This window comes from Anser cygnoides, chromosome 2 (assembly GCF_040182565.1).
Source record: "Anser cygnoides isolate HZ-2024a breed goose chromosome 2, Taihu_goose_T2T_genome, whole genome shotgun sequence".
Taxonomy (NCBI): domain Eukaryota; kingdom Metazoa; phylum Chordata; class Aves; order Anseriformes; family Anatidae; genus Anser; species Anser cygnoides.
The window spans coordinates 2901409-2927547 of record NC_089874.1 but is presented as its reverse complement, the minus strand read 5'-3'; the positions used below and the strand labels follow the sequence as shown (position 1 = coordinate 2927547).

The 26139-nt window shown below is 49.8% G+C and overlaps 1 protein-coding gene across 1 annotated transcript in view; it reads left to right on the top strand.

The window, feature by feature from the left end:
- Positions 1 to 1525: 1525 nt before the first annotated feature.
- WNT9A (Wnt family member 9A) overlaps positions 1526 to 26139 on the top strand; it is a 56742-nt gene continuing 32128 nt past the window's right edge. The window contains exon 1 of the mRNA XM_066991356.1: positions 1526 to 1684. Coding sequence (XP_066847457.1) covers positions 1590 to 1684 — 95 coding nt within the window. The 5' untranslated portion in view covers positions 1526 to 1589. The remainder of the gene's footprint in view (positions 1685 to 26139) is intronic.

Genomic DNA, 26139 nt, shown 5'->3' with positions numbered 1-26139 from the left:
GTCACTGCTGCTCTCTGACCGTGGCATATTCTGTGCTTGCACACCAGTGCACTCCTGTCTGGCTGTGGCACGTCCAAACCTTGCATGATGGGTGCTGGCACAGCTGACCAGCCCTGGCACAAACACCAAGCCATTGCACATGGCCTGGCCCTGGCATGTCCAGCCCTTTCACACTCAGCCCTTGCACACCCAGACCTCACACCCCCAGACCTTGCACAACTGCCCAGCCCTTGCACAAGCAGTTTTTGCACACCCAGCTCTCACACACCTGTCCTGCCACATCACACACCTAACCCTCGCACAGATGTCCAGCCCTTGCACACCTGTCCAGCCCCCGTACATCCAATTCTTGCACAGCCAGCTCTTGCCTGCCTGCCTGTGTCCCAGCTCTGGGACACCCGTCCTTGTCCATGTCCCTGTCACATCCCTGTCCCGTCCCCATCCCCATTCTGTGCCCGTCTCCTCCCTGTCCCTTTCCTGTCACCAGCCCTGTCTCATCCATGTCCCCATCCCTGCCCTGTCCCCATTCCTGTCCCCGTCCTGTCTCCATCCCATCCCTGTCACTGTCCCTGTCCTGTCCTGGTCCCTGTTCCCACCCCCATCCCTGTCCTCATTCCCATTCCATCCCCGTCCCCGTCCCATCCCCAACTTGTTCCCATCCTGTTCCCATCCCGTCCCGGTCCCATCCCTGTCCCTGTCCCGTCCCCATCCCTGTCCTGTCCATATCCCCGTCCCATCCCTGTCCCCATTCCGACCCCATCCCCATCCCTTTCCCTGTCCCCATCCTGTATCATCCCATCCCTGTCCATGTCCCCATCCCCATCCCGCCCCTGTCCCCGTCCCCATCCCCATCCCCATTCCTGTCCTGTCCTTATCCTTGTCCCGTCCCTGTCCTGTCCCTGTCCCGTCCCCGTCCTGTCCCTGTCCCTGTCCTGTCCCTGTCCCCAATCCTGTCCCCATCCCTATCCCATTTCTGTCCCTGTCCCTGCCCCTGTGCCCATCCCATCCCTGTCCTTGTCCCTGTCCCTGTCCGGTCCCCATCGCTGTGCCCATCCCATCCCTGTCCCCGTCCCTATCCCATCGCATCCCTGTCCCTGTCTCTGTCCTGTCCCTGTCCTGTCCCCATCCCGTCTCTGTCCCCATCTCCATCCCCGTCCCGTCCCCGTCCCCATCCTGTCCCTGTCCTGTCCCCATTCCTGTCCCTATCCCACCCCTGTCCCTCTCCCTGTCCCTATCCCATCGCATCCCTGTCCCTGTCCTGTCCTCCCCCGTCCCTGTCCTGTCCTCCCCCAACCCTGTCCCTGTCCCTGTCCCCGTCCCCGTCCCCGTCCCATCCCGTCCCATCCCGTCCCGTCCCTCCCCGTCCTTCCCCTCTCCGCCCGCCTCCCGGAGGAGGGGGAGGACGGACCTCAGGGCGTGCCCACCCCTCCCCTTCCCCTCCCCTCGGCCCCTCCCCTCCCCTTAGCCCCTCCCCACACCCCACGGCCCCTCCCCTCGCCGGCCGGGCGCTATAAGAGGCGGCGCGGGGCGGCCGGGGCGCAGCGGGCGCGGCGGGGGAACGAGATGAGCAGCGCCGGCGCCGCTGCAAGATGCTGGATGGACACGTCCTGCTGGGATGGCTCTCCTCTTGCGCGCTCCTAGGGCTGCTCGCCTGCGCCCCGCGGCCCTCCGCCGCCTACTTCGGGTAGGTGCCGGCTCCTCCGCTTTTTTCCTTTTTTTTTTTAAAGTTTTTTTTTTTTTTTGAAAAATGAGGTTCTGCACCTTGCTCGCCCCGAGGAGGGGATGCTGTGCATGCCTGCTGTCTTCTCTCGCTGGAAGGTGCTGGGCATCCCCTGCTGACAGCCGGCACCCGCTCCGTGCTGTCCCGGGGCCGGACCCCCCTATCCCACCACCGGCTCGCAGGGAAGGGTTTGGGTCCGCCCTGCCCCGATCGGACGGGTGGCCGTGCCCTGCACGGAGGGTACCGGGATTTTTTCTAGGGGTGCTGCCAGCACGGGGCACCCCAAATCCTCTCTTTCCCCCTACTTTGCGCACAGGTGCTGTCAGCATCCCCCCAGCGGGGTTATTTCCCATAGCAGGAGGTGCATCCCGCTGTCCTCAGCCTGAGCAGGGCTTGCACCCCAAAAAGCCGAGGGTCCCCCCGTCCCCTCCCGGGGCTGCCCCGCATCCTGGTGCCCCCGGCGCTCACCTGAGCGCTGCGCAGCGGTCGGCAGGGGGCGGCACCGGCCCGCGCCCGCTCCGCACCCCGCAGGTGGATCCGAGCCCCCTGTCCCGGCCGGGGGCTGAGCCCCACGAACTCCCCCCGGCCCCCTTCAACCCACCCCATAATCGTAGCCCCTTTACAAAACCCTCTCCTGCACGGAGGGTCCGCTGATTTTTCTTCTCCTATTGTCCCCGCCTTGATTTTTTTTTGGGGGGGGGGTTGTGTTTTCTTGTTGGGAAGACTCTACCCAAATAATGAGGTCGGGGCCAGGGTGTGAGCACCTGGCTCAGCTGGAGGAGCGGTGGTTCTCGCTTCGGTTTGGGATGGTGTGCTGTGGCCGCTGGTAGGAGCCACTGGACTGGCCCCGAGGAAGCTGGAGCAGAGTTGAGGTTTTCCCCCCCCTCTTTCCAGTAAAACAAATCCTGGTGTCAAGGCTTGTCCATTGCTTGTGGTCTGGCAAAGTTCTCCGAGCAGTGCTACTTACATCTTCTCTTTCCAACTCGAGAGCTGTTTAACTTCCTGCTGCTGGGGCTGCTTTAGTGAGGAAACCGCCTGTCCTGTGTGTGCAGGTTTGGGGGAAAAATATTCCTTTTCTCCCGCTTCAGCGCACGGTGAGGTCTGCACTGAGCCAGGGAGCTCGTGTATCTGCTGAAGACCACCGGCACCGAGCAGTTGTAGTGTGCCTGGGGGACTGTTGGGGCTTGTAAGGAGCTTGGCTGTAACCTTGCTGTTAATCCGTGCGGCGCTGGTATCTGCGGTGCAGCAGGTAACTCCTCCTGCTCGCTGGCTTATGGGATTTTGCTCCTGGCCTCATGGGGCTGGTGTAGACTTAAATTCAGGGTGAAGGTGTTGAGCCGAGGGCAGCGTGCTGATGGTTTGGTGTCCCGACCGTCCCCAGGGTTATTCCCTGTGCACCAGGACAGCTGCTGTTTCTGATTTGAGGCTCCCTTCCTGGCGAGAAGAAGGGAGAGGAGATGCTGCCAGATGTGCGCCCACTCAGATGCGCTCTCCAGCGCTCCGAGGCTGCTGTGGTACGGGGAGAAGCTTGCTTATGCAAAGCATCCTGCTCACCCCTTAGCAGCATCTGTTGCTAATCTCCTCTTTGTTCTTCCTAGGGGCCCGCATCGGAGCCTGCACTTGCTGGGCTGCTGGGGATAGGGGGAATAGTCAGTACAGAGGTCCTTGGTCCCCACTGATCCCACTGATGTGTGATCCCACGAGGGTGTGGGAGAGGTGAGCCCTGCTTGCTGCTGGCTTCCTTACCCCTGATAAAGGAGCCTGCTCTTCCTGGAAGTCTCACCAGGAAAAACCTGTGTGTTCCTGCACAGCTCCTGATGCTTCAAGTGCCCTGTGATGTCTGGCATTAGTCCTTCTTGCTACCCTGCTTATAGAAAGGTAGATGTGTGCCTGGAGGATCTGCCCTAGGTGTTATTTGGTTGTGAATCTTTCATCCCAAAAAAATGGGATTCATCACCCCTTGCTTTGGGACTGAGCTGAAATGCCAAGGTGGGCTCAGCTAATGCGACACCTTGTCTAGGCAGGGGAAGGGATGCTCCTTCCTGCTCCAAGGGGCCATCAGAGTCACCGTGACACCCTTTGGTGGCCTGCTAGAGCCTCTGCTCCAGGTGCTGACATCCCTGCTGGAGCAGAGCTGCTGCATAAAGCAGATGTCGTGCTGCAGCTTCGCTGCCCCCTTCTGCAGGCTGCTGGGGGATAGGGACAGCTGTGGGTGATCCCTTCCCCCCCAGCCCCAATGTCTTATTTCAGGGAAAGAATTTGGTGTCTCCAAATGTGTGGCCTGCCAGGGAATTAGTGCGGGGGGGGGGGGGGGGGGGGGGGAGACAGAAATGGGGCACGGTTACATGATAACGAGATTGTGTCAGCATGTAGTTATGTCTGCGCCTGCCCCGTGGGGCGGGGGTGATGCTGGGCTGGGGAGGCCACAGCTGGAGGCTGCTGCCTTCTCCATCCCCAGGCTGCCTAGTTAGGACATGGGCTGAAGGTGACAGGGAGGGACGGGCTTGTCCCTTGCTTGGGGTTATGCTGGCAGCCTCAGAGCTGCTCGCTGGGTGTTGCTGACCTCCTCCCTGGTGCAGGAGGGGAGAAGCTGCCAGCTTGACCTGACCCACCAAAGGCAGGGGCTGAAGGGATACTGGTGCTTTCCCCAGTGAGCAGGGCTGAGTCCCTTATAGACCTATAGGATCAGAAGGGACTTGTTGGTCCTAGTCACAGAAAGTAGCTGAAGGAGGCTGGCCTTGGGGATGTGGTGATGGAGCATCTCCTGAGCCCTGTCTGATGGGACTTGCTGGTGTTATGGAGGGGACAGCGTGCTTGTGACACTGCCCAGGAGCTGGTGGCTTGTGGCAGGCTCAACGTTACCCATTGGGATGCCTGCTGGTGAGGGTGCATGTTAGGATAGGGATATGTGTGGGAGATGTGACCCCAGAAGGGGACGCATTGCCCTGTGACAAGCCTGGTGAGATGCCCAGGCTGTGCCCCAAGCCAGCCTGCTTGTAAGTTCAGCCCTCTCCTCTGCAGCTGGGCTGTCTTAAAACTAATTTTCACTGTATTAGTGCTGGCTGATGGGGGATTGCTTGGAGCAGCCCCAGGCTGCTGGGATCCCTGAGAAGGCATTGCATTTCACTTGCCTCCCCTTCCTGCTTCTCTTGTGCCTTGCAGCCTTGGGTGTGGGCACCTCCCTTTCCGCCCACAAAATTGGGGGTGGTGGAAATGCCACAGCAGCATCTGGGAGCTGCGTTGGGCCCTGCAGTACCGGGCTTTGGAGGTGGCAGATGACAAGATCAGCTGTGCTGGGGTGACAGGCAGGCTGATTAACTCCAGCCCTGTGGTGCCCTAGGATGGAGAACTGGCCCGCAGGAGCTTGCTGTTTTCCTGAGCCGCCGGCTCTGAGATCGCATCGTGTCAGGGCCATAAATCAAAACCCCTCTGTTTCTTTCTGGGCGTTCTGATTTACGGCCTGACTCCGTTTTGATACACCCCTAACTTTTTGCTGAGGGAAGCGTTGCTCTCTGCAGCTCGGCGTTTGCTCTGCTCTCCTCCCTCTGCAGAAGGAGCTGAGCAGCTCTGCCCCCTCTGCAAACACTTGTCAAGACAGTAGTAATGTTACAAGTGGCTCATGCTCACATAGTGTTTATATTGACAGATTGCAATGTTCTTCGTAAATGAAACTGATCCGTACCCTGCACGCAGGCAACAGGAACCCTGAAATGCTTGCGTGGGGGAGAGGGAGGGAGGGGAGCATAGCTTGCCCTAATTTACCAACACGCTGCTACTGAGAGCGGGTGCTGAATTGCATGGTGGGGTTCTTGGTGCAGGAAGTGCAGAATGGTTTTGCTGCCCATGGCAGGTGCAGGATAGATGCCTGAGCTACACTTTGGGCGCTGCTGGGGTGGACACTTGATGTGCCGTGTATTCTGGGGGATTTTTGGCAAAACAATGAAGAAAATTGCTGTGAACACTGGACTAGAATGGATGTCTGGGTGCTGGTGACCACCCACATGGGGTGGGCTTCTCGGGAGGGTCTGAGTTAACAAGAGCTTCTGGATGGGGTTGCTACAAGTGCTTGAATGTCCCCTCCAATAAAAGCAAACCCCATGGGTGCTGGCCCTTTGCTGACCAGCTACTGCAGCCTGTGGATGTGCTAGGTGCTCACCCAGCTGCTGCACATCCAGGCTCTCTGTACCTGTCACTTGATGGTGGTGTGGGGCCATGCACCCGCCTGGTGGCTCCCACCCGCTGCCTGTGAACTCGCCGCAGCCAGGCCGCCCCGGGTTTGCTTTCCAGACACGCTGGCCGTCCCCGGCGTGTGTGTGAGATGGAGCAGCTGGTTCTCGGCACAACCCAAAAACAAAACCTGGGCTCGGGTGGTGAGGGAGGAATGCAGCGCACAGTTGAGCGCAGCTGGAGCGCCGGGAGGCGGCTCTGCCATCCCGCACTGCCGCCAGGAGCTTCTCTGCCTTTCCCCCAGATGGTGAGGCTGGGGTTTAAGGTGCTGGATTTCTGGGTTTGCTTGGAATAGAAAGGGTGGGCCTGGCTGCTTTCCCTGCTCCTTTTCAGCTGGGTGAGTTGTCACATAGAGGCTCTGCCTGCCTTGATGGGCTGCTCTCCTTCACTTAGCCTCTCTGTGCCAGCTGAAAGCAGCATTTAACCCCTGTTCCTTTGCAAAGGGGAGCCCCCTGTCCAGATGAAGCACTTGCTTTGTAGGTACTTGAAGGTGGAATTGATGAAGTGCCCTAAGGATGATGACAAACCTGGGAATATTGGAGAAGTAGCTCTGAGAGTGCATATGAGGTCCCCCAGACCTGCATCGTCAGGCTGGGGGGTGCCTGGCGGTTCTATCCATCTGTAGCGTGGTGCTGGAGCAGAGCTTCATTCAGACAGGTTTACGCCTTGGACTCATGCCCTGGGTTGACCATGTTGCTTGAGACATGAGGACAGTTGCCTTGTGCCTCAGTTTCCCTTAGCTGCAAGGTCAGCAGCTAAACCAAGCTGGTTAATGGGGAGTGCTGTGCATACCCTATGTCCAAATACTGTCCCCTTTTTGGGATGGACACCAACACTACAGATGACTCCTGGGGGAGAGGGTGGCTCGTTAGGAGACCATTAAGTGAATACTTGGCAAAGCAGGAGGCAGCCAGTGACTTCCTTTAATGTGACTAGTGGTGCAGAACCGGAGACCAGAGATCTATAGGACTCTGGTCTCCTGGTGAAAGGCTTGGTCAATGATTAACTTGCTTTCTTGGAAGCTGCTAACAACAATAAAAGGGAGTCCAGCCCCACAACCCCAACACAAAAAGCCCATGAGTGTTTAATTATTAAAGGCCTTGTGCTTTATCGAAGGGTAATGAGAATTGCCTTAAGGCTTATTCAGTGGTGGGTAATTGAATTAGGCTGTGGGATTTTAAGGGGGGAGGGTTGAGAGGAAGGTCTAGGAGGCTGCATGGAGAATCCAATGTGATGCTCCTTGGTCTGAATCTTTCCAGCTGGACTGGGTTTTGTCAGTTTGCTTTCTTTTTGTCTGCTTAATGCTCTCTGCTGGTGGTGTAGTTGCTTCTTGGAGATGTTCCTGCCCCAGGGATGCTCCCTTCCTCTCGTTTAAGTGGATGCTGACAGTGTTTTCATTCCTCGTGTCTTCCTTTGGTGAAATGCTGATATTTAATGATTCCTTGAGATTTTCTAGTGGGAGAGCCAAGCCAGAAGATGCTCAACTAAACCGTCTCTACTCGTGGAGCAGTCTGAGAGGCAGTACAGAACTAGAGGGCATCCCCTGTGTTTCCAGTGCACAAGGTGGCTTCTGCTGCAGAGCTGCATGGGGATGGCGGGGCCTAGGAAGCTCAGAAGAGTTGAGGACATCCATCTGTGCTGTCTTCCACTTATGTCCCTGTTCATGCCTCTTAATTCAAGAGAGGGATTTGGTTGGAAGGAAGATTTGCAGTTTTTTTTGAGGTGGTTGAGCTTTCCTGTTAGAATATTCCTATGAGGGGGAAGCATCTTGAACACTGACTCTTGGGTCAGGTTACTGCAGGTGTAAAGACTTCTACTGCCAGAAGCTCCACATAGATCCTCAGCTCCAGTTACATGGAGCAGTGACATCTTTAGCATGTGGCTGAATCTCTGGCCACTTGGTCTGTGGTACTGATGGACAAGTCCATCCCAAATTTTGGTATTTAAGCAGAGGCGGCTTAAAGCATTAAAACTGTTTTGCTCTGCTGTATATGAAAACTCTGATTTTTGCCTAACCACGCAGCTACAGCTGTGTCCTGCAGACAGTACTCCTGGGTGGGATGGCACTTTATATACTAAAGCATATGTTAAACCTCATCCCAAGCTCCCTGACCCTCCAGGTAGGAACCTGCCAGGTTCCCAGTGTTTTCCTGAGGGGGTGTGGTGTTGAAGCGATCCCAAAAGTTTAGCATACCTGGCTCTCTGGACTGCAACCACACGGAGCCCCTGGCTTCCCTCCATAAGGAAGCAGCCTCACTCCGTGCAGACAGAAAAGCTCTCTAGTGGCTTGTGGCGTGTTAATGCAGCTGGTTTCTCAGTCTGAGCAGCCCTCAGCCACCAGGACCGGGGGAACACTGTCCCTCCTGCAGGATGTGGTTGCATGAGACTGCTGCAGGTCCTGGAGCAGCACACCAGGCAGGGCACGTGTTCCTGAAAGACTGGACCCAGAGCTGGGAGTAGGAGTTAGAAGTTATGATGCTGGATGTAAAGGGTTAACCCTTTTGGAACTAGATGTCAAAAATCCTGTTTCCCCCCCCCCCCCGTTTGACTGTGCTTTTTAAGGTTCCCTCAGATCATGGCTGTAAGTGCTAATGAGCCTTATCTCTCGAGATACGGTCATAAAATACACTTATGAAGTTTATCAGCTCAGTAAGCTTTACATTTTATTGTAATGTGTGTTTGCAGTGTGCTAAGTGGAACAGGGAGTATTTTGTGACTACATGGATAAACACAGCAGGTATGGGATTTGCTTTAGCTGATAGAGTTCTTTGCAACAGCTACGGGGGGAAAAATATCAGAATAGATTTTTCTATTTCCAGTGGATCAAACAGCTCCCGTATGTGCCCTGTGGTCCTCCAGTCTGCTTGTGACCTGAAATCCTCCTTCTGCAAGGTGGGGGGAATATTTTGCTGGTTCAGTTGCTGAAGGGCTTCTTTTGGGGGAAGGGGAAATGGCAGGTTAAAAAAACTTGAACTCTTCCTTTGGAAAGAACATGGAGCAGAACAGCGCTCCTATACACCCGCTGCAGAACATGCAAACTCAACAGTATCTGACATTAATGCTGAGTCTGTGCTGGCTTGGAAGGTAACATGGAGCGTGCAGTTCATGTTGATGGGATGTCATGAAGTATGGGAGTTGGCAGGGATTTTATGAGCAGATTCATTTGGCCTAGCTCATTAAAACAGCATTAATTGGATAGCCAGACGCTTATAGAGCTTGGGGAAAAAACTAGCTTGCTCTAACTTCTGCATTTGCCTTGCACTAGGTGGACGTGTTTCACAACAGCAGCAAAAGTTTCCTTTCTTGGAAAAACTGTTCAGAGTGCTACAGAGACTGAAGGAGCACAACTGGCCATTTAATGTGCGTGGTAGGAGGTAGCTGCTTGTGCTCTGGAGCAACAAGTGACTTTGTCTGGAGGTGAATAATGAAGTACTGAGATGCACAGAGGCACAGCTGAGCTTAAAAACATGTTGACTGGCTGTCCCCTGGCTATGGAAATACTGGGAGGCATGGGCAGAAATTTAGCCAAGGCCTTGGTCTGCTGTTGGGAAACCCCTGTGGGACCAAATTGTAGAGCAGCCTCCCAAAGCAAGCTAGGGTCTAGCAGCCTCTGGATTCAAGACCAAATCCTTGTGGAGGAGGTCAGTTTAGGAGTAAAAGAATGAGCTTCTGTTTCCTCTTGGTCTACTTCCAGTTTTCTTTCATCCTTAATGTCCAACAAAATTAAGCTTGAGGTACAAGGGTGTGTCCTGAGTGACCTCTGGGTGGTGTATTCATGTGTAACATAGTTAGGTGGGACAGGTTGAGGTGAAATATTTTGGTGTACAGAGCTTGTGGCTTGACACTTTTATTTTGTATCTTAAGCCCTTCAACATGTCCAAAAGGAGCTGGCCACAACTCCTCTCCAAAAGCATCTGCACTGCCAGGTGGGCACTGATAGAGGTGGGCTCTTCCACAGCTTCAGTAAAACCTATTCTAACCTCCAGTCAGAGGAAGTTATTACCCTTTATATTCCACCTCCAAGTGCTCTATTTCTGTTCCCTGCTGCCACCACTCAGCTGTAGGTGCCAGCTTCCCCAGCCCTGGATGTGGGTATGAGCTGGTGCTGCTGACCTCTTTGTGGGCTCAGCTGTGGGATCACCAAGGGCTTGTGTTAGAGTGCCCACTTCCAGGCTCTGACATCCGTGGCCTGGCAGGTTGCTCTCATGACATTGTTTGATGCAACCTTTGTAGGCTCCCTACCTTGTTACTGGACAGGGACGGTGCAGATCTGCCTGCAGCTAATTCCCAGTGTAGATCTTGCTCTGTGAACCCCTGCTGAGCTGAGTGCATTGACTGGCTGTCAATGCTATGGTGAGCTCAGACCTTTAGATATCATCACTGTAATGTTTTCTCTCTACAGGTTGATTTTTTTTTTGTCTTGATCTTGTTGCAATAAAACAAAACCAGGGGGCACAGCAACACTTGCTAGAGTTTGCAGGTGAAGACTGTAGGTGGAGCTGGTTCTGCTGTGCAGGTGGACCTGTTGCAGAGGATTTCTTGTGGAGCTTTCCAGCTCTGTCTTCATGGATTACTGCTGGCAAACACTTTGGTCTGAACTCTGAAGCTGCCAAGTGTTCAATCTTCTGGATGCTCAAATAGTGCTCCTGGGCTGTGCCTTGGGCTGAGCTTAGAGGGGCTGTATTTTAGCCTGGTCACCAACATGAGCGCATCGCTTTGGATCTGTGCTAATACTTCTGGCAGGGTGTGTTTTTGGGGATCAGTGCTCTGCCCAGCCCTCCCACTGAAACTCCCCAATACCTGCAGGAGGTCTGCTGCATCCTTTCCCTGGTGACTTTCAGGTCAAATCCTGCTTTCAATGGAATCAGGAGACACTGAAATTGAAGGACAGGGGGAAGCACCAGTCCTGCCTCTTATGGACCTGAGTCTCTTCCAGGACAGTTCCTTTTAGTGCTGGGGAGCTTGTCGTGTTATGGCATTTAGGATGAGGATCCAACCTTTTGCACTAGCTCCATTGGTGTTGGTTTTGGGGACCTCTCCCACAGCAGTTGGCTTCAGCTGGGCTTGTCCAGCTCAGCTCAGCTTGCAGGCTGCTGTGAGCCCTACAGTGCCACAGCTCCTGGGGGCTGCCCATCTCCTCTGACCAGAAACCCTACCCTGGAGCCCAAACCCCTCTGGGGACAGTTCACCACAACTGATACTTTATTTAACAGAACTGGCTTGTTTTTGCTTAATCTTGACAAAATTCTTTCCTAGCCCTAATCCTCTTCCAGTGTAAGGTGAGATCCTGAAATACCTGGCAAACTAATAGCACAGCTCTTTCTGCATCTCTGGGCCTCTCTGTAATCAAAAGTGGGAGGGGGGGGGCAGGGATGTTTTCAGCCCCTGCCAAAGATAAATCTCCTGCTGGGAGCTAGCAGGGAGCTATTTCCCAGTCTGTGGTTAGCAAGCTGATCTGACAGGCCAGAGGTGAAACAGCCACTTGAGCTGAATTACAGGGTCTAACCAAAGATCCAACACTTCCTTTGGCTCATTAGTCCACTGTGTTGCATCCCTGGTGACTATTTCTATCTTCTGGCTTGTCCCATGTTGACTCTGGAAAATCCAGAGGCTTAGCATGAGTTTGAAGAGAAGACTAAAGAGCTGCTCTCAGGAGAGAGAAAACTGGACGAAACGAGGCTTTGAGCAGTCCCTGCTGTCAGTGTTACATGCCTGTTCCTCCTGTTTTTCCCATTTGAAGCCAAAACCTCCATGCTGGCTTCTGTAGCTGTTGCAATGTGTTTATAGACAGATGTGTCTGCAAGATGCAGGACTGACATTGCTCCAAAGAGCTGGCATCTGGAGGGGAGTGGGACCATATATAACCTTGCATTTGTTTCCTGAGCTTGCAGAGGGATCGGCAGTTGTGCAGAAACAAATCTCACTTGAGGTACTGGGGATGCCTTCAAATTAATTGCATTTTGGCTCTGGGGAGCTTGTGATGGGTTGGGTTCCCTCTGTGCTGTCCCAGAGGCTGCCTCCCAGATGTACTGGGGAAGAGAAGGGCATCTTTGTTCAGCACCACATCCCCTGCAGCACTCCCTTGGGCTGCTGCAAGGTTTATGGAAAGCCTGAGCTGGTGCTGGGAGAGGGGAGCTTAAAGGCTTGGCCTTCTCTGACCCATCTGAATTTGAGACTGCCACAGGCTTGATGGCCTCATGCAGTGACACTGGCATTGTTTTACCATGTCCCTGCCCAGCTGGCAGGGGCTGGGCTCTCTACCTTGCAGACCAGGCTGTAGGCAGGGGAGCACCTCGTGGTGGGGAGCTGGGTGCTGACCCCGCCTGCTTGCAGGGGCTGATGGCTCCTGTGGTGGGTGCCATACGAGGCTGGTGAGCTGCTCTCCATGATGCTATGCTTTGCCTGCTGTTGGACAGCTCAGCAGCACAGGGGCAGAGGTGGGGAGCAGAGGGACTGCCACAGCTATCTGCGTGGGTTTGGGCATAAGCCTCAGGGTGCCTCAGTTTGTAAAACAGAGCTGTTACTGGGGGAGCAGGCTGTGAGCAGAGTCAGGGACTCAGTTCACATCTGTTGGGTGGCTGGGATTTTCTCAGGAGCCTTCTGGTGGAACAGGAGTTACTGCTACTCTTGCAGCAATAAAGAGGGTGCCAGGACAAATGTTGGGGGTGGATGTGCTGATTGCTTGATCTCTAAAATGCCCAGTCAGCAGGAATCCCTGGCTTCACCTGGCAAGGTCTGCTGGTGAAGCTAGCCCTGTAGTTGAGGCTTTACTTTAGGGGTGCAGTGTTGCACCACTATCCTCCTCCAGAGCCCTGCTGGGAAAGCACGGCTGGATTTTCAGTGCAGCTGCTGCTGTTGCATAAAGCACTGGCCATGTATTGCTCTCACTACTGTCAGCTGCCTGAGCGCCTCTGTTTATGTATCTAAAGCTTGAAGGCTGGACAAGGAAGAAATCTGACCAGTGCAATGGAAACCTTCAATTCCCTGCAGTCCCAGGAGGAGACGAGTAGCTTCAGGCTGGGGCTAGGAATGAACTCCATTTGTACACTGCCTCGTCTCTCCAGGAGGAGCAGCCAGGAAAAATATCAACAGTTCCATTAAAAAGTCTGCTGGTTTGCTAAAGTAGTGAAATAAACATACCTGGAGGCATAACAGCCTGAACCACACAGGAAACATTAACTAGAACGAACACACGCAGGCTTGCTCCCTCTCCCCCTGTATATGTACCAGATAAAAACACTCTGCGTCCATGGTAATGTGGAAATCAAACAGCAGCTGGGGGGATTATTCTTAGCTGGGGAAGAACGGGCTGGGATCAAACAGGGCTTTCCTAGAAAGGCAAAACCTGTGCAGAGCCTGCTCTGTGCTGCTGCCAGCTTGGTCTGGGGGGGACCTCCTGTAGGAACTGGGGTGAGCTGAGGATGTCAGTCCTCTCCTTGATTTGTTGCCCTTTCTTAGTGTCCCCTTTCCTAGTTCTGTGGGACCTGTGTGGGGCCGGACTGGTTTTGCTCCAACCAGTTGAAAATCTGGGGTGGGAACTGATGGGAAGTGTTTAGCACCTGGGAACACAGGAGTGGGGTGGATGTGATAGTACCAAATTAGAAATTAATAGATTAATGCAGGGTGGAGATGGGGCCCTTCAGTCCTTCCCTAAAGCATCTCTGAGGCAGGGAGAGGGCAGACAAGTGAATGTCTTGGTGGCGTTCAAGTATGGTCTGAATGAGAGATGGTGCCAATGCTTTTTGGAGCAGTGACCCCGGTCCCTTAGCTGCCCATAAAAACAGCAACCCCTTGGCCATAGCCAGTGTATATGGCACGTAGAGAAAATACATGTGGAAAATGCCTTCGCTTGCAACCAGATGGCACCTGTCAAGCACAAGTAGACATTTCTATTACAGTAGTCTTATTTGAGTGTCTTGGACCACTCCCAGCTTTGCAAAGCAAAATATCCCTGCTCTAGCTGTCCTCCCAAAGCAGCCCCGGAGGCAGATTGATGTGATCCTTGCATGCTAGAGACAGTCCCTGTGCTCCCGGGCCTCATCTGCACAGCCACTTAGCACAACTAATCTGAGCTGACTTTTAAAGTGGATTAGTTCAATTACTCTTAACTAGCCCTGGTGGAAACACTCTCCTTGGGGATTAAAGAGCCTTAATTCACTTTAACATACTTGATTTCAGTGCAAATTGGGCTAAACTGAATTAAGAGCACTTTAGAGCCCTGTGTGAAGGCAGTCCTTCAAATTGATGTGGTTTAACCAACCCACTTTGCATTCCTGTGCTCAATTCATTCCTGTTAGCATTGCTGGAGTGTCTCCTTACAGATGGCTAATATAAGCAGCCTCTCAGATATAAAGCTGCAAACACGTTACCAGGCTAATGTGTGAACCAGCTCCTGTGCAGAGCTGCATCTGATGATTCAGTGCTCAAAAGTGCCTGGCCAGAGTGTTTTAGAGGTGTTTGCTGTCCTTTTCCTCTGTATTTCTTACTCTGCATTTTCTTTTCCAGATTTTTCTTTTTTTTCTTTTAACTGAACTCTTTGCTTTTTCACTTAAAGTCAGGACAGTGAGTCACACACTAGTTTTTCTCTGCTGTCCTTAACCCCCTGGATAAAACGACAATATTTCACTAATAGCACATTTCCAGCTGAAGATGAGCTGTGGTTGTAAAAGAGCTTGGCCTCTGTTTCCCTGAAGCTTGGCTGAAAAACTGTCTTTATGCCTGTGATGCACTAAGCAAGATAATTCTTGCTTTGGAGAGAGCTGGGCAGGACAGGGAATTTCTCGTGGGTTTTACACATCAGGTGACGTGTGCTGGGAAGAAGAGGGGAATCCTACTAGTAGCAAGTGGGGAGAAGATTCCTGAACAGGGGGGAAAAATGTCATAATTTTTTCCTGTATTCTGACACTAAATGTCTTGGCTCTGTTTTCTTAAGGGAGAGGGATGCTGCAGTCCCCCCTGCAGCTGAAGCTTTCCATCCGTCTAGTCCATGACCCCATTTAATACCAACCTGACCCCCCTCAGGCTTCACTTGGGACCGTGGTTTTGCTGCTCTGCACCCAAATTTATCCACTGCTGAGTGGGTCCCAGCAGGCTGGGGTGGAATGGTTATGTGGCACAGCTTTGCCACCCTTCACAGGGAAGGGAGAAGGAAGGATGAAACCCCATGACTGCACCGAGCATCAGCACTGCTCCTGGTCTTGCTTCTTCAGCCTGCCAGGGTGAAAGTTTATTTTGCTAATCACCCTGAGTAATGTCTCTCCCCTGTTTGTGATATTTCAACTCCTCTACTTAGTTCACCATCATTTAAGAAATAGGTGAGCAGTTTGGGTGGTCATAGGAGCAGCTGGGCAGCTATGTGGGCTTTTTTTTTGGCGGGGGGGGGAAGGGGGAGGGGGTTGGGGGTAGGGTGGGGAACAAACCTGGGGGTTTCTTTAGCTTGTTTTTTTGTTCATGCTCTCCTGAAGAGTCCCCCTGGTGTGCCCTGCACACTGCACAGGAGATGAGTGCATACAAGTGGGGCATGGATGCTGCTGCCCTGCTGTGAGCCTGCTCTGTCTTGCGAGGCAGCGGCAGCGAACCTGTTCCAAAATCCCTCAAAGGACCTGCTATGCAGCTCTGCAAGGCCTGCGTCTCACTTACAGCCTTGGAGAAGCATGCATGAAGCTGCCAACTTCCCTTCTAACCAGGCAGTTGGAGGTGTTCTGGGCCTGTTGAGTTTTATTTGGGAGAGCGGAGGTGGAAGGATGCAGCAGGCCACCATGGCTTGATTGTAAAATGGGTCTGGAAAGGCCCCTATGTGGAAGCATCTGAATGATCCCTGGCAGACACTTTTCCACACCAACCTTTCAAATGCTCAATGAAAGGTGCTCCGCAGTGAAACCAGCCACTTTCATTGGTGCTTCACCTCCCAGCAATTCAGGCTTTTCTCTAATTGATGGCAGTTTCTCTGGCTGAACCATAAGCTGATTATTTTCATGCTGTTGAGGAACTGCTCCTTCCCTCCCTTGTAGCAGCATGTGTGTTGTTGAACACCATTGCTGTGGGGCTCCTCAGTCCTCTGCCTCCTTCATGCATGGTCATGAGATGGGTACAAATGATGACAACGTGGATATTTACTGATATAATCAAATGTTAAACTTGATTTCTCTGGGTAAGTTTCCTGTAGCAGTAAAGTAAATCTGGTCCTCTGTCTTGCTGGGTTTTAGTGACCAGCTCCAATGAAGTCAGCACCACAAAGTGTTGATGTTTTTTTTTGAGGCCATTAACCTCATTTAGCATCTTGAGATTTTTCTGGAGGCTATTGCTGTGGGCAGTACTGAAAAGAATTACTACTGGGCAGCCGTCGCCTTTTGTGTGAGCAGCAAATTTTTTAACTTTGGCTCCTGAGAAAAGGCCAAGGCCTTGCTGAATGGAGATGCTAATTTTTACTTCGGGATGACACAGCCTTCCAGCCTTATGATGCATGAAGAGGCACATCAATACATCCTGCCACGCTGTGCCATGTGCAAAACCTCCTCTCCTAGGGATGTCAGGCCAGGCCGGGGGGATCTTTCTGAGGTAGCTCTTTGAAGGCTTCTCTGATGAAGCCATGCTTTTAAGTAGGCTTTTCAGCAGAAGGCAACAAATAGGGTTGCAGGTGCTGGGAGAAACGGTATCACATTAGACAAGAGGCCGGATCCCCTGAGGCACTGGTGTCTCTCTTTGCAGTAAGTTAGAGATGAAGATCTTCACTGGCTAATTAGTCTCGGGCCTCTATCTCAGGGGCATCACCCTTATGCAGAGTCTGCAGCCAAAAGGCCTCGGACTGCAGTGGCTGAAGGCAGCTGGCCTTTAATTGAGTTTGTAACCACCATCTAAATGAGGGAGGTTAATGAGCTGCTTTTGTGAAGTGGGAGCTGATCACATCAAAGAACAGCCCCATATCGTGGCTTTCCTCCCCTTGGGGCCTGCCAAGCTGGTGGTGGGGAGCTCCAGGGCTGCTCTTGTGTTGAGGAGTGCTGGAAACATAAATGTGAGACCCTCGGAGATTTGTGAGTGGCATTTTGGCCCCAAGTTAAGTGATTCTGCTTGAGATGCAACCTCCATTGCGTATTGCTACCACCACTGGGCAAATGTCAAAGGAGCTGCTGGAACTGGCCCTTAAAATGGGTTTTCAGTAGGCAGAAAAAATCTGGCAAGGCCTGAACTGAAGTCTCCCTACTATCAGTCTGTAGTCTGAGGGATACTTCTCTGTCATATTTGTGGGGTCTGCGGGGTTTCCATGATTTGGTTGCAGGCTGTGGGAATGGACCATTTCTTTATACTGCAACTTGTCCAAAGGTTTGGAAGGTAACTGCTGTAGAAAATGCCCAACTTTAGAAATGAGCTAAGTGGTGTCAGAACTAGGAGCAGTGCTCAAGTGAGTTGTTGGTAAGAGGGTTTTGTGGCTTTTTGTGGTTTCATGTTGTTAAGTACGAGCCTCAGAAATTGAGTTCTTGCTGTGATCAAGTGAGGAGGAGGTGAAGGAGTGGATGAAGGAGCTGAACGACAGATCCAAATCTAATGTAGCATCCAGACTGCTGCCAGGTTCTGGCGGGTTCTGGCGCTGGCTACAGGGACTGGTTTATAGGATACCGGAAAGACAATTATTTGTAGACTAAGCTGACTAAGCTCTAGTCCAGTTAGATGATGAGGGCAGCATCTTCTTGAGTACTTATAAATGTATGCTTAGCAGAAAGATGGTTCTCTCTAAAAATCCCTGAATATTGCTGTCACTTGTTGTGGGATTTTTGTACGTCCTACTTAATGGATTTGGACTGAAACACCTCCTGATCTCTTGCTGCCCTGTTTTCAGTAGTCTCTGGATGCCCTGAGGGCTGTTGCATTTAGATGCTGGTATAATTTTGTAAGGATTTGTCCTTTCTAATGGTTTCTTTCCCATCTCACTTTTTAAAGCTGTTCTAATTCCAAATTGCCCTAATTATGATATGCAAATTTTACAAGGAAAACTGCAGCCAATATATTTTAAGATTCTTATGGGCCAGCAGCCCCCTGCTTAGCTTGATAAATTTGGACAGCTTTTCTCACTAAGGAAAATAAAAAGCCTTCCAAATCAGAAAATTACGTAAGCAAATCTGATGAGCGTGCTCTAAAATTAAACCTGCCTTGCAAGCTCTGGGGCCTTCAGTGTGAAACCAACAAAGACTAATCTGGGGAGGCTGTAAAGCCTTGTCTGGGGTAAGTCTAATGATGTCCTGAAATTCTCCCCCTCCATTGATCCTATCTGATGTAACCAGATGTGTAGGAACCTAAAACGGATGGGGACCTTCTTTGTCCTGTGACCACCTCCCCAGAACTGTAATTTGGTGACATTAGGTGTTTAGCCCAAAACTTAACAGAGGTGCTGGCTAACTCGTTCCTTGCCCTCATGCACCTCCTGCTGTGCGGTGTCCTGCTCCGATGAGTGACTTTGAGTGCAGTTGTAGGTTGGGGTGGTTTTGGCTGTGGTGGAGCAAAGCAGCATCTCACCTGTGATGCCTTGTATGAGCTTCCTATGCCTGGAGTTTGCAGGCTGTTATATGCACTCTGCAAATGATAATTATTTTAAGATGAAGTTGGCAAATGGTGTTAGAGGGGTTTTACTTGTCTTCTTGCCATAAACCGATATCCTCCCACCACTTCCCACATCTCTGTGTGTAAGGATCCCTCTTGTACTGCTGTCTTCACCCTCCCTCTTGCTGTATTTTCTTTTCTCCTTTTTGCGGTTTCATAAAGCATCCTGTCAGCATTATCCTCCAGGGATTTGAGTGTCTCCCCATGGGCATTCTGGTGCCAAATTCCCTTCCAGCTTGGAGTGGGAGAAGGGGAGACCTTTGTCTCTGTGTGCAGTTGCTAGCACAGTATCTCCAGCCACAGCAGTAGCTATTTGACCTCCTCCTTAGAGTTTGTGCTGAGATAGCATTGAGCTTTTGATAGGCTGGGGTGATCTCAGGGGGTTCATGGCACTTCTGGCTGAAGCCAGATATAAACACCTGGAAAGTTTTAGCAGGGAGCAACCCTCACGTTATGCTTAGTTCTCGTTATGCCCAATAGATCTGTCAACTCAGCCGCAAAAGGTATTTCCATCTGGGGAAAAATCTCCCCTAATTTTGTTTTACTCTCTTATTTGCAGACTGGTGACAGGTTTCTAGCAAACACACAAAGCACTTGTTAGAGTTGCTCTCCTTCCCCCTTTGCCTGAGTCGTTCTCTTTCTTTCTTGGCCTGTGGTCCCCCTGAGTTCTTGCAGCCAGGAGACACTGAAATCACAAATGTGCAAAATACAAGATGGATAAACATCTTAATCTCATGGATACCTCAATCTAAATGTTGTCTGAGGCCTTCCTTCAAGAGGGATTAGCCAGTAACCACGTCTGAAAGGTTGCAGCCTTGCTTCTACTTGCTCTGCTGCTCAGGATGCTGAACTTGTGTGAGAGCTTCAGCAAAAGGCCTGAGATGCCATCACCATTCTCTAAGGCTACAGGGAGCATCTGTGTGTCCTCTTAGGCTTTGGACATTCATCTTGGAGCTCTGCCTGCCTCTATTAGCCATTGTGATAGCGTTGCCTGGAGCACCCAAATGTGACATGTATCAACTGGCATTTTGGCTGCACTAAGTGTAAGATTTTTCCAGTGTTGGTTTATATCTTTTTTTTCCTCAAGTGTGTGCATATTACTGCTATGATTTATTTTCAGGCTGTAACTTTGGTTTTATCACTTGAAATACTTTGGAAACTTGGAGGGCTTTTTTAATTAGTTGCAAGCCCTCTTTTAACTTGGAGGAAAATTCCAATGTGAAGAATGCTTTTGATTCACAAAGAAATTAGGTTGCTGATCTCAGGTCGAAAGGTTTCCTCTCATCTCTGCGTTATTTGGGCCTAACTTTCCTCCCTAAAGCTGCTGTTTGCATTGATAAAGTTGACTTTGCTTCTTGCTAGCTCCAGATTAGATCAGAGTTTGTTATTGAAGTGTCAAGATTATCCATGTGGATGTGCAGCGAAAAGCTGGGTTGGAAGTCATGAGCATACAAAACTAATGTCTACTTAAACACTCAGAGGAGGGATGAAGTGAATTGGTATAAGCTTACATAAATAGTTTTTGATGTGGTAGCAATAGTTTTGTGCTAGGACGGGTTACTCCTTCTCCTTTCTGCTTTGAAACCTATTGGTCAGCCTGTAGCGCAAAAAAAAAAAGTGACTGTCTTCTGGTGATTCCTTTGCTATAAAATAAAATGTCTGTCCCTGATTTTAGTTTCAGTATTTCTTGTTGCTCCAGCTGCACAAGCAATATGCTGTTGGGGCACTTTCAACCACTACTATTTTGAGGCTGGAGAGGGGTAAACTAGAGGGATTCCTTTCTCCGCCACTCAGAAAACAAACGTCACTCTGGGGCTCGTGGTGGAGAGAAAGCTGGCAAAGCAAGCGGGATCCTGCCACTCTTGTTCCTGTGGTTCATTCTGCAGATCTGCAAGTGTAACCCACCCTCGCGGGGCTGCAAGGAAAGGGAGGTGTGAGACTTGTGGGTTTGTGTCCCTTGGGGTTGGGGAGCAGGCATGGGAACTCTGGATATCTCTGTAACCTCGGGGAGAGCAGGGGAACACTTGGCACAAGTTGTGTGCTCTTGCGGAGATGAGGGACGAAGGTTGGGGGTGGGATGGTTTTCTTGATAACGGGCCAACTGGAAAGTCTCAAGTGCAGACGAAGAAAAGGGAAGGGGAATCTGATACTGTCTACCAGGGCAGGACGTACACTCTGGGAGAAGGATGTAGCCAAGTTTCATTGCAGTGCTATGGGCTTTCAGCTTGGGATTAAATAGCAGTGCTGTTTTCCAGCGATTTGCTTAAATTTTCTGAGAAATCTTCACGTTTGTAGAGAAGACCAAAGACATGCCTTATCTTGGTGCATGCATCTTTTTTAAGCTTAAATATCCTGGAATCTCCTAAGTATCAGCTTGCATTCATAGCCCTCCTTTCAAATATGCTTTGCCACAGGTTTTGAGGGCAAACATAGCTCACGCTAAACTGAAGTGCAAAGTATTGCTGGTGGTTCAGCTGGCTTTGGACTTCTTTTGTCCTGACTTTCGTCCTCTACATGTTACCTGGTGTTGAGTGGACAGCCTGCTTTCCCTGTACTTTAAGAAAACATGCTGAGCATGCTGGGGAGACTTCTTCATAGGGAAATTTTATCTTTTCATGAACAAACAACAGAATTTGCTTGTGCTTCAGGATCACTCTTTAGTTTTTGAGATTTGACTGTGTAGCTGCGTGTCTTTGCAACGCTTAGAAATTAAGTTAGATTCTACCAGCCTGACTTTTTTTCAGCTCATTGGCTCTAATTCTAGATTCTGTGTAGTAATGTCCTGCATCACCCTGGGGACAATGCCTCAGTCTCCAGGCCCACTGAACGAGGTGGCATGTGGGAATTGTAAAGTGAGCCCAAGTGCATTTTGAAGACAGATGGGAACTCTGTTTTGGGCTGGAGCTGCTCTGGTTGAGAGTGGCTCTAATGAATATCTGTTGATGGAATAGTCCACGGAGGGGGTTCTCAGTGTTCGTTCCTACAATCGCATTAGGACATGAAGGGCTAAAGTGAAAAGGAAGGTAGAGGTTGTTCATGCAGACTTAGAGAGAAATGATTTTGCTTAGGGAGTATGCCTGATCTGTCTTATAATTTGTCTTTGGCTGTTTGTAGCATTTTCAAATCAGACAAATTCCACCTGCACTAAAGCATTGTCACAGGTCACAGGTGTAGCTTCATTTGATTGTATGTATATGCCACAAATCTCCCTGGTGTATATACTGTATGGGTATAGGTTGGAGTCCCTGGAATTTGCTTGTCCCTTGTAGTGCTGAACACAAGTTTCTGATAAACACATGGGAAAACCGAACATAACTATTGGAATGCATCTGCAAATGAATCCAGAAACAGTGTGAATTATTGTGAGTGCATAAAGCATCTGGAGATGCTTTTTAAATACAGAATTATTGCTAATGTAAAGCTCCACAGTTACGTTTGAGAAACTTCAGAAGTAAGCTGCATGAGTAAACTCAGTCATCTCCTTTGTGCGTGTAGACTGCAACAGAATTTTGTTTCTGGATTGCATGCTAGTTTTGTTCTGCAGTGAATTGGCAATTATTAAATATTTCTTTTCTCATTAACCATGGCTTATTTAGAACATGTTTTCCAGATTCTGTACTCAATTAAAAATGCATTTGGTTCCTTGTGGGTGTTTTAAAGATGCTGAGACAGAGCTCAGACAATGCTATTGAGAGTCCACATAAGCATCCTGTCAGATTCTTAAAGTCAGCTTTTATTTCATTACTTCTGATTACTTAAAATTTTATTATAGCTTATTCCATGATTAGTTGCTGTCATTAGGGAAACACAAAAACTCAGTACTCAGGAAAATAAGGTGTGCTAACGACTTGTGAAAGGCTATAAAAACTGATTGACTGAATTCGCCTTGTATAGTTCCTTGCTTCAGTGGGTTTTAACTTCCCAGCATGTTACTTGTCACAGTTGGTGCTTCCCTGCCTCCTTTCTGGAGGGAATCACTCTTTCTGGAGGGAACGAAGACAAGATGGGAGTCTGGAAGAGAACATCTATCTAACACAGTGCTCCTTTGTAGAATGTTGTCGCATGGCCGTTTGAGATAAAAACTGATTTCCTAAGGTGTGCACATAGTTATGTTGATGTTTCCTGGCCCTTGAATGGATGAATTGCAAGTGACTTGTATAAAAAATTTTCTCCATGACCACTTCTAGTTCTCAAAACAGTTCACAAGGAATAATTTAAATATAAAGCTTTCAAATCACCATCTGTTTCACAGATGGACTCAAAAACATACTGAATTCAAGAGAAGTTTAGGATTATAAATCATAGTCACTTTAAATGGGATGTTAGCTAAATGTCTTTGTGAATGTGGGCAAAACCAATCATCCAGTTCTGGGCCGGGAGATGAATTGTGTGTTTTCAGACCTTAAAAAATTTATCCTGTAAGATGGACTATCAACCTAGGTCATTTTAGTAGAGGTGACTTCAGAAAGTGCACTGGTTGGATTTTGTTCTTCCCTGCTGGATGTTTCCCTGATGTGTAGATTTATGGAGCATCTCTCAAAGCTGCTGACCTCACTACAGTTTCTCAAAGTCAACTGAAATCTCTTGCCATTTGTTCAGATGGAACTTGATAAACTTTTTGTGGGAAATAGAAAATCCTGCTCTGTAGGTTGGTTGAAGAGAGTGGACCCAAAGTAATCTGGGGGATTTAAGGAGTAAAAATATTAAGACAAAGGGAAATGGGCTGTACTTTCCTTTTACCATAAGCACTGTGGGGCAGTGTGCTGCATCAGATATGTAACCATCATCTTCCCCTTTGAACTCTGGAAACTGCCATACCGACATTGAAATGGAATACTCGGTGTTCTGTGACATTGTTTTATATGACTTAATGCTATTCAGTAGGTGAAAACAGAGGATCAAAGATCACGGTGCTGTGCACCAATGTATCTCATAGTGTACCTCCAAGGCATTTTTGGGTAACCAATGATTTTAGGGCAGCCTTCCTGCTGTACTGTTTGGCTAGCTGTTGGTAGGTAGTTTAGAAGTGCGAACTGGCACCAATTGGTTGAAGGTATCTTGAATGAGGTTCGCATGCTAGGATAAATCCCAGTGTGTGGATCCCCTTCCTAGGAGAACTGTTTTTTTTTTTCTCCTTTATATGTTTTCTAGCTGCTTTTGTTGCACATCTTCCTTCAGTATTGAAAATGTTTCTCCGTTCAGATGTCTGCAGGGCAATGGGAAGGAGTGGGGTACTGTAGCTCTGCATTTGCTGGGACTTCTCTGTCAAGCATGTTCAACCTGCAAATCAAGTTACTTCCTCTCCTGGTTTGCTGTTCCTGAGGTCATCTTTTGCAGGCAGTGATTATACCTGAAGGCCTGCTCTGAGCTTCTTCTTGGGAGTGAGATGGAACAGTCCCAGCTTCATGAAGCATACATGTCATGGGGCTGGGGAACAGTTCTCTGCAACACGAGCTAAATGAATATGGATGCAGCTGTGGCATCCCACAGTGCTGTGACTTTATGTCCAGTCTTAAAGTGAGGCTTTATTCCCCCCGCTAAATTACCTTGAAATCTGTCAAAATGCTGTGAAGAACAGCTTTCGTGTTTGGTGAGGATTAGGTGGCAAGGCGCAGTGTGACATAATGTCTTTGCTCTCTGTAATCTTCTACCCCTTCCAACATCCAGGAACACAAGAGCCGATTCAATTCTTAATCTTGGTGTAACGAAACCACCTCGTGGTTTCTGTATTTGGGTTGATCTAAATTGGGATGGCAGCAGTTCCTGAATCCAACAGCTTTGGGCTATTTTAGGTGGTGAAAATCTGCCATTGGCACTATGTAAGGCATTTATAATTAACAAGCTAATTATGTAAAATGCACACTGTCCACTTGTTAAGATCTTCTTAAAGTTTCATAATCTAATCAGAATTTGCTATGTATAACACTTGGCTTGTTGTCCTCCTCCCTGCCTTTTCAATGCAACTTGGATGGATGGATGATCGATACAGGAAGGAAGTGCTTTCCTTAATACTGGTTCAGGGAGTGTGCCCCACATACTTTTTTAATACAGTGGATAAAGGATTTTTTTTAATTCTTGAGCACAACCACATTGCTCTGATGGACAATTTCTTTCCTTCTGCTAAGCAGCACTCAGAATAAAACTTTGGGCCTCCCTGGGTTTTTGTACTCTGGTTAATTTGACTTCTGTTTGTATAAATTCTATATAGTGTAATAAAAAGATTTGCTTGCTGCAGTCACAAAGCATCCTGAGGTTATTTACCTGAAGTGTTGGCTGAGGTAGGTCTGGCTGAGGTTTGTGCTGATATTCTGTAGTCCAGTCACCTTCAAAAGGTAAGTGAGGATCCTGCCAGCAGCACAGGTCTGTTAAAGATGTCTTGGCTATCTATATCAATTTATTCATCATGTGTGATTGGCCACTGTTGCAGTGTCTGCATCTTCCACAAAGCTGTGCATGGATTCACTCTTTTGAGGAAGGGCTGTGCTGTTTCTATAGTGTTGGGCCTGGGTCTTTTTTAGTGGTGGGGAATGGACGTTGGGAAGTTGATAGCTGGTGTTCACATTGTTGGTTCTTTCCTCCTTGCTCTCATTGGGATAAATTGTGGATTGGATGGTGGTGTTTTGGGGTTCAGGGGAGATCGAGAAGAGGGAGAGCGGTGTTGTTCAATGGATGGCGGTGAGGGAAGGCCCTTGCATCTGGAGTAGAAAACAACAAGGATTATGGTGTTGGCTGGCTTCAAGGGAACTTGTCCTGCAGTGTGGGATACCTCACAAGAATGCTGCCTCCTTCCCTGTTAACTTATCTTTATCTGGTGAGTCTGAAACCTTGGCCAGAGCTAGTTCGTTTGGCTGGAGGCCTGACCCTTGGAGTTTCATTTGGAGCTTGTAAAACCCCAGAACTGCAAAGCTTCTTCAGAAAGGCATGCATGAGACACCTCTTGTCACAGAAAGGCATTAATGTGAGAACCTTTCAAGGTCTTCCTGTCTAGTTTTGTAAGGAACCAGCCTCTGCTCACAGTTGATTCTCACAATCTCTGGGCTCAGAACGAGGATAAACCTGTACCATCCCATCAGCATAACATGTTGCATGCATCCTGCTCTCTCCAGTGCCCAGAAAGTTTGTTTTTTCACCTGTTTAGTTTTTAAATCTTCCACGAGGATAATGTGACATTAGAGTGGAAAAGCTATCGCTGCTGTGCAGGGGAGGAATTGCAGAGCTGTAAACTGCTCCTGAAATAGATCAGATGATGTGTCAAACCGCCCAACCATCTAAATACTCCACGAGCTGACCTCCATGTGATATCAAATAGGGGCTGGGTGAAATGTTTTGAGGGGAGGGGGAGGTGACCCCCCCCCCCGCCCCGTCCAGCCTGAACCTGCACACTTGTTGCTAGAAGTTGTCATTAGTCCGTGAGCTGATTAGGAAAATGTTGAGCCAGTCTCTGTGGCTGGGACCTTCAGGTTCTGAGTGTTATGTCTGGGGGTGGGGAGGGAGGAGAAAACTCCTTCTCCAGTTGTTTTTCTGTCCTGAGGAGCCCTGCATTCACTGTGACTTCCCCAGAGGGTTAATTTCAGCCTTTCAGCCCCCCAGTTTTTGGGGTT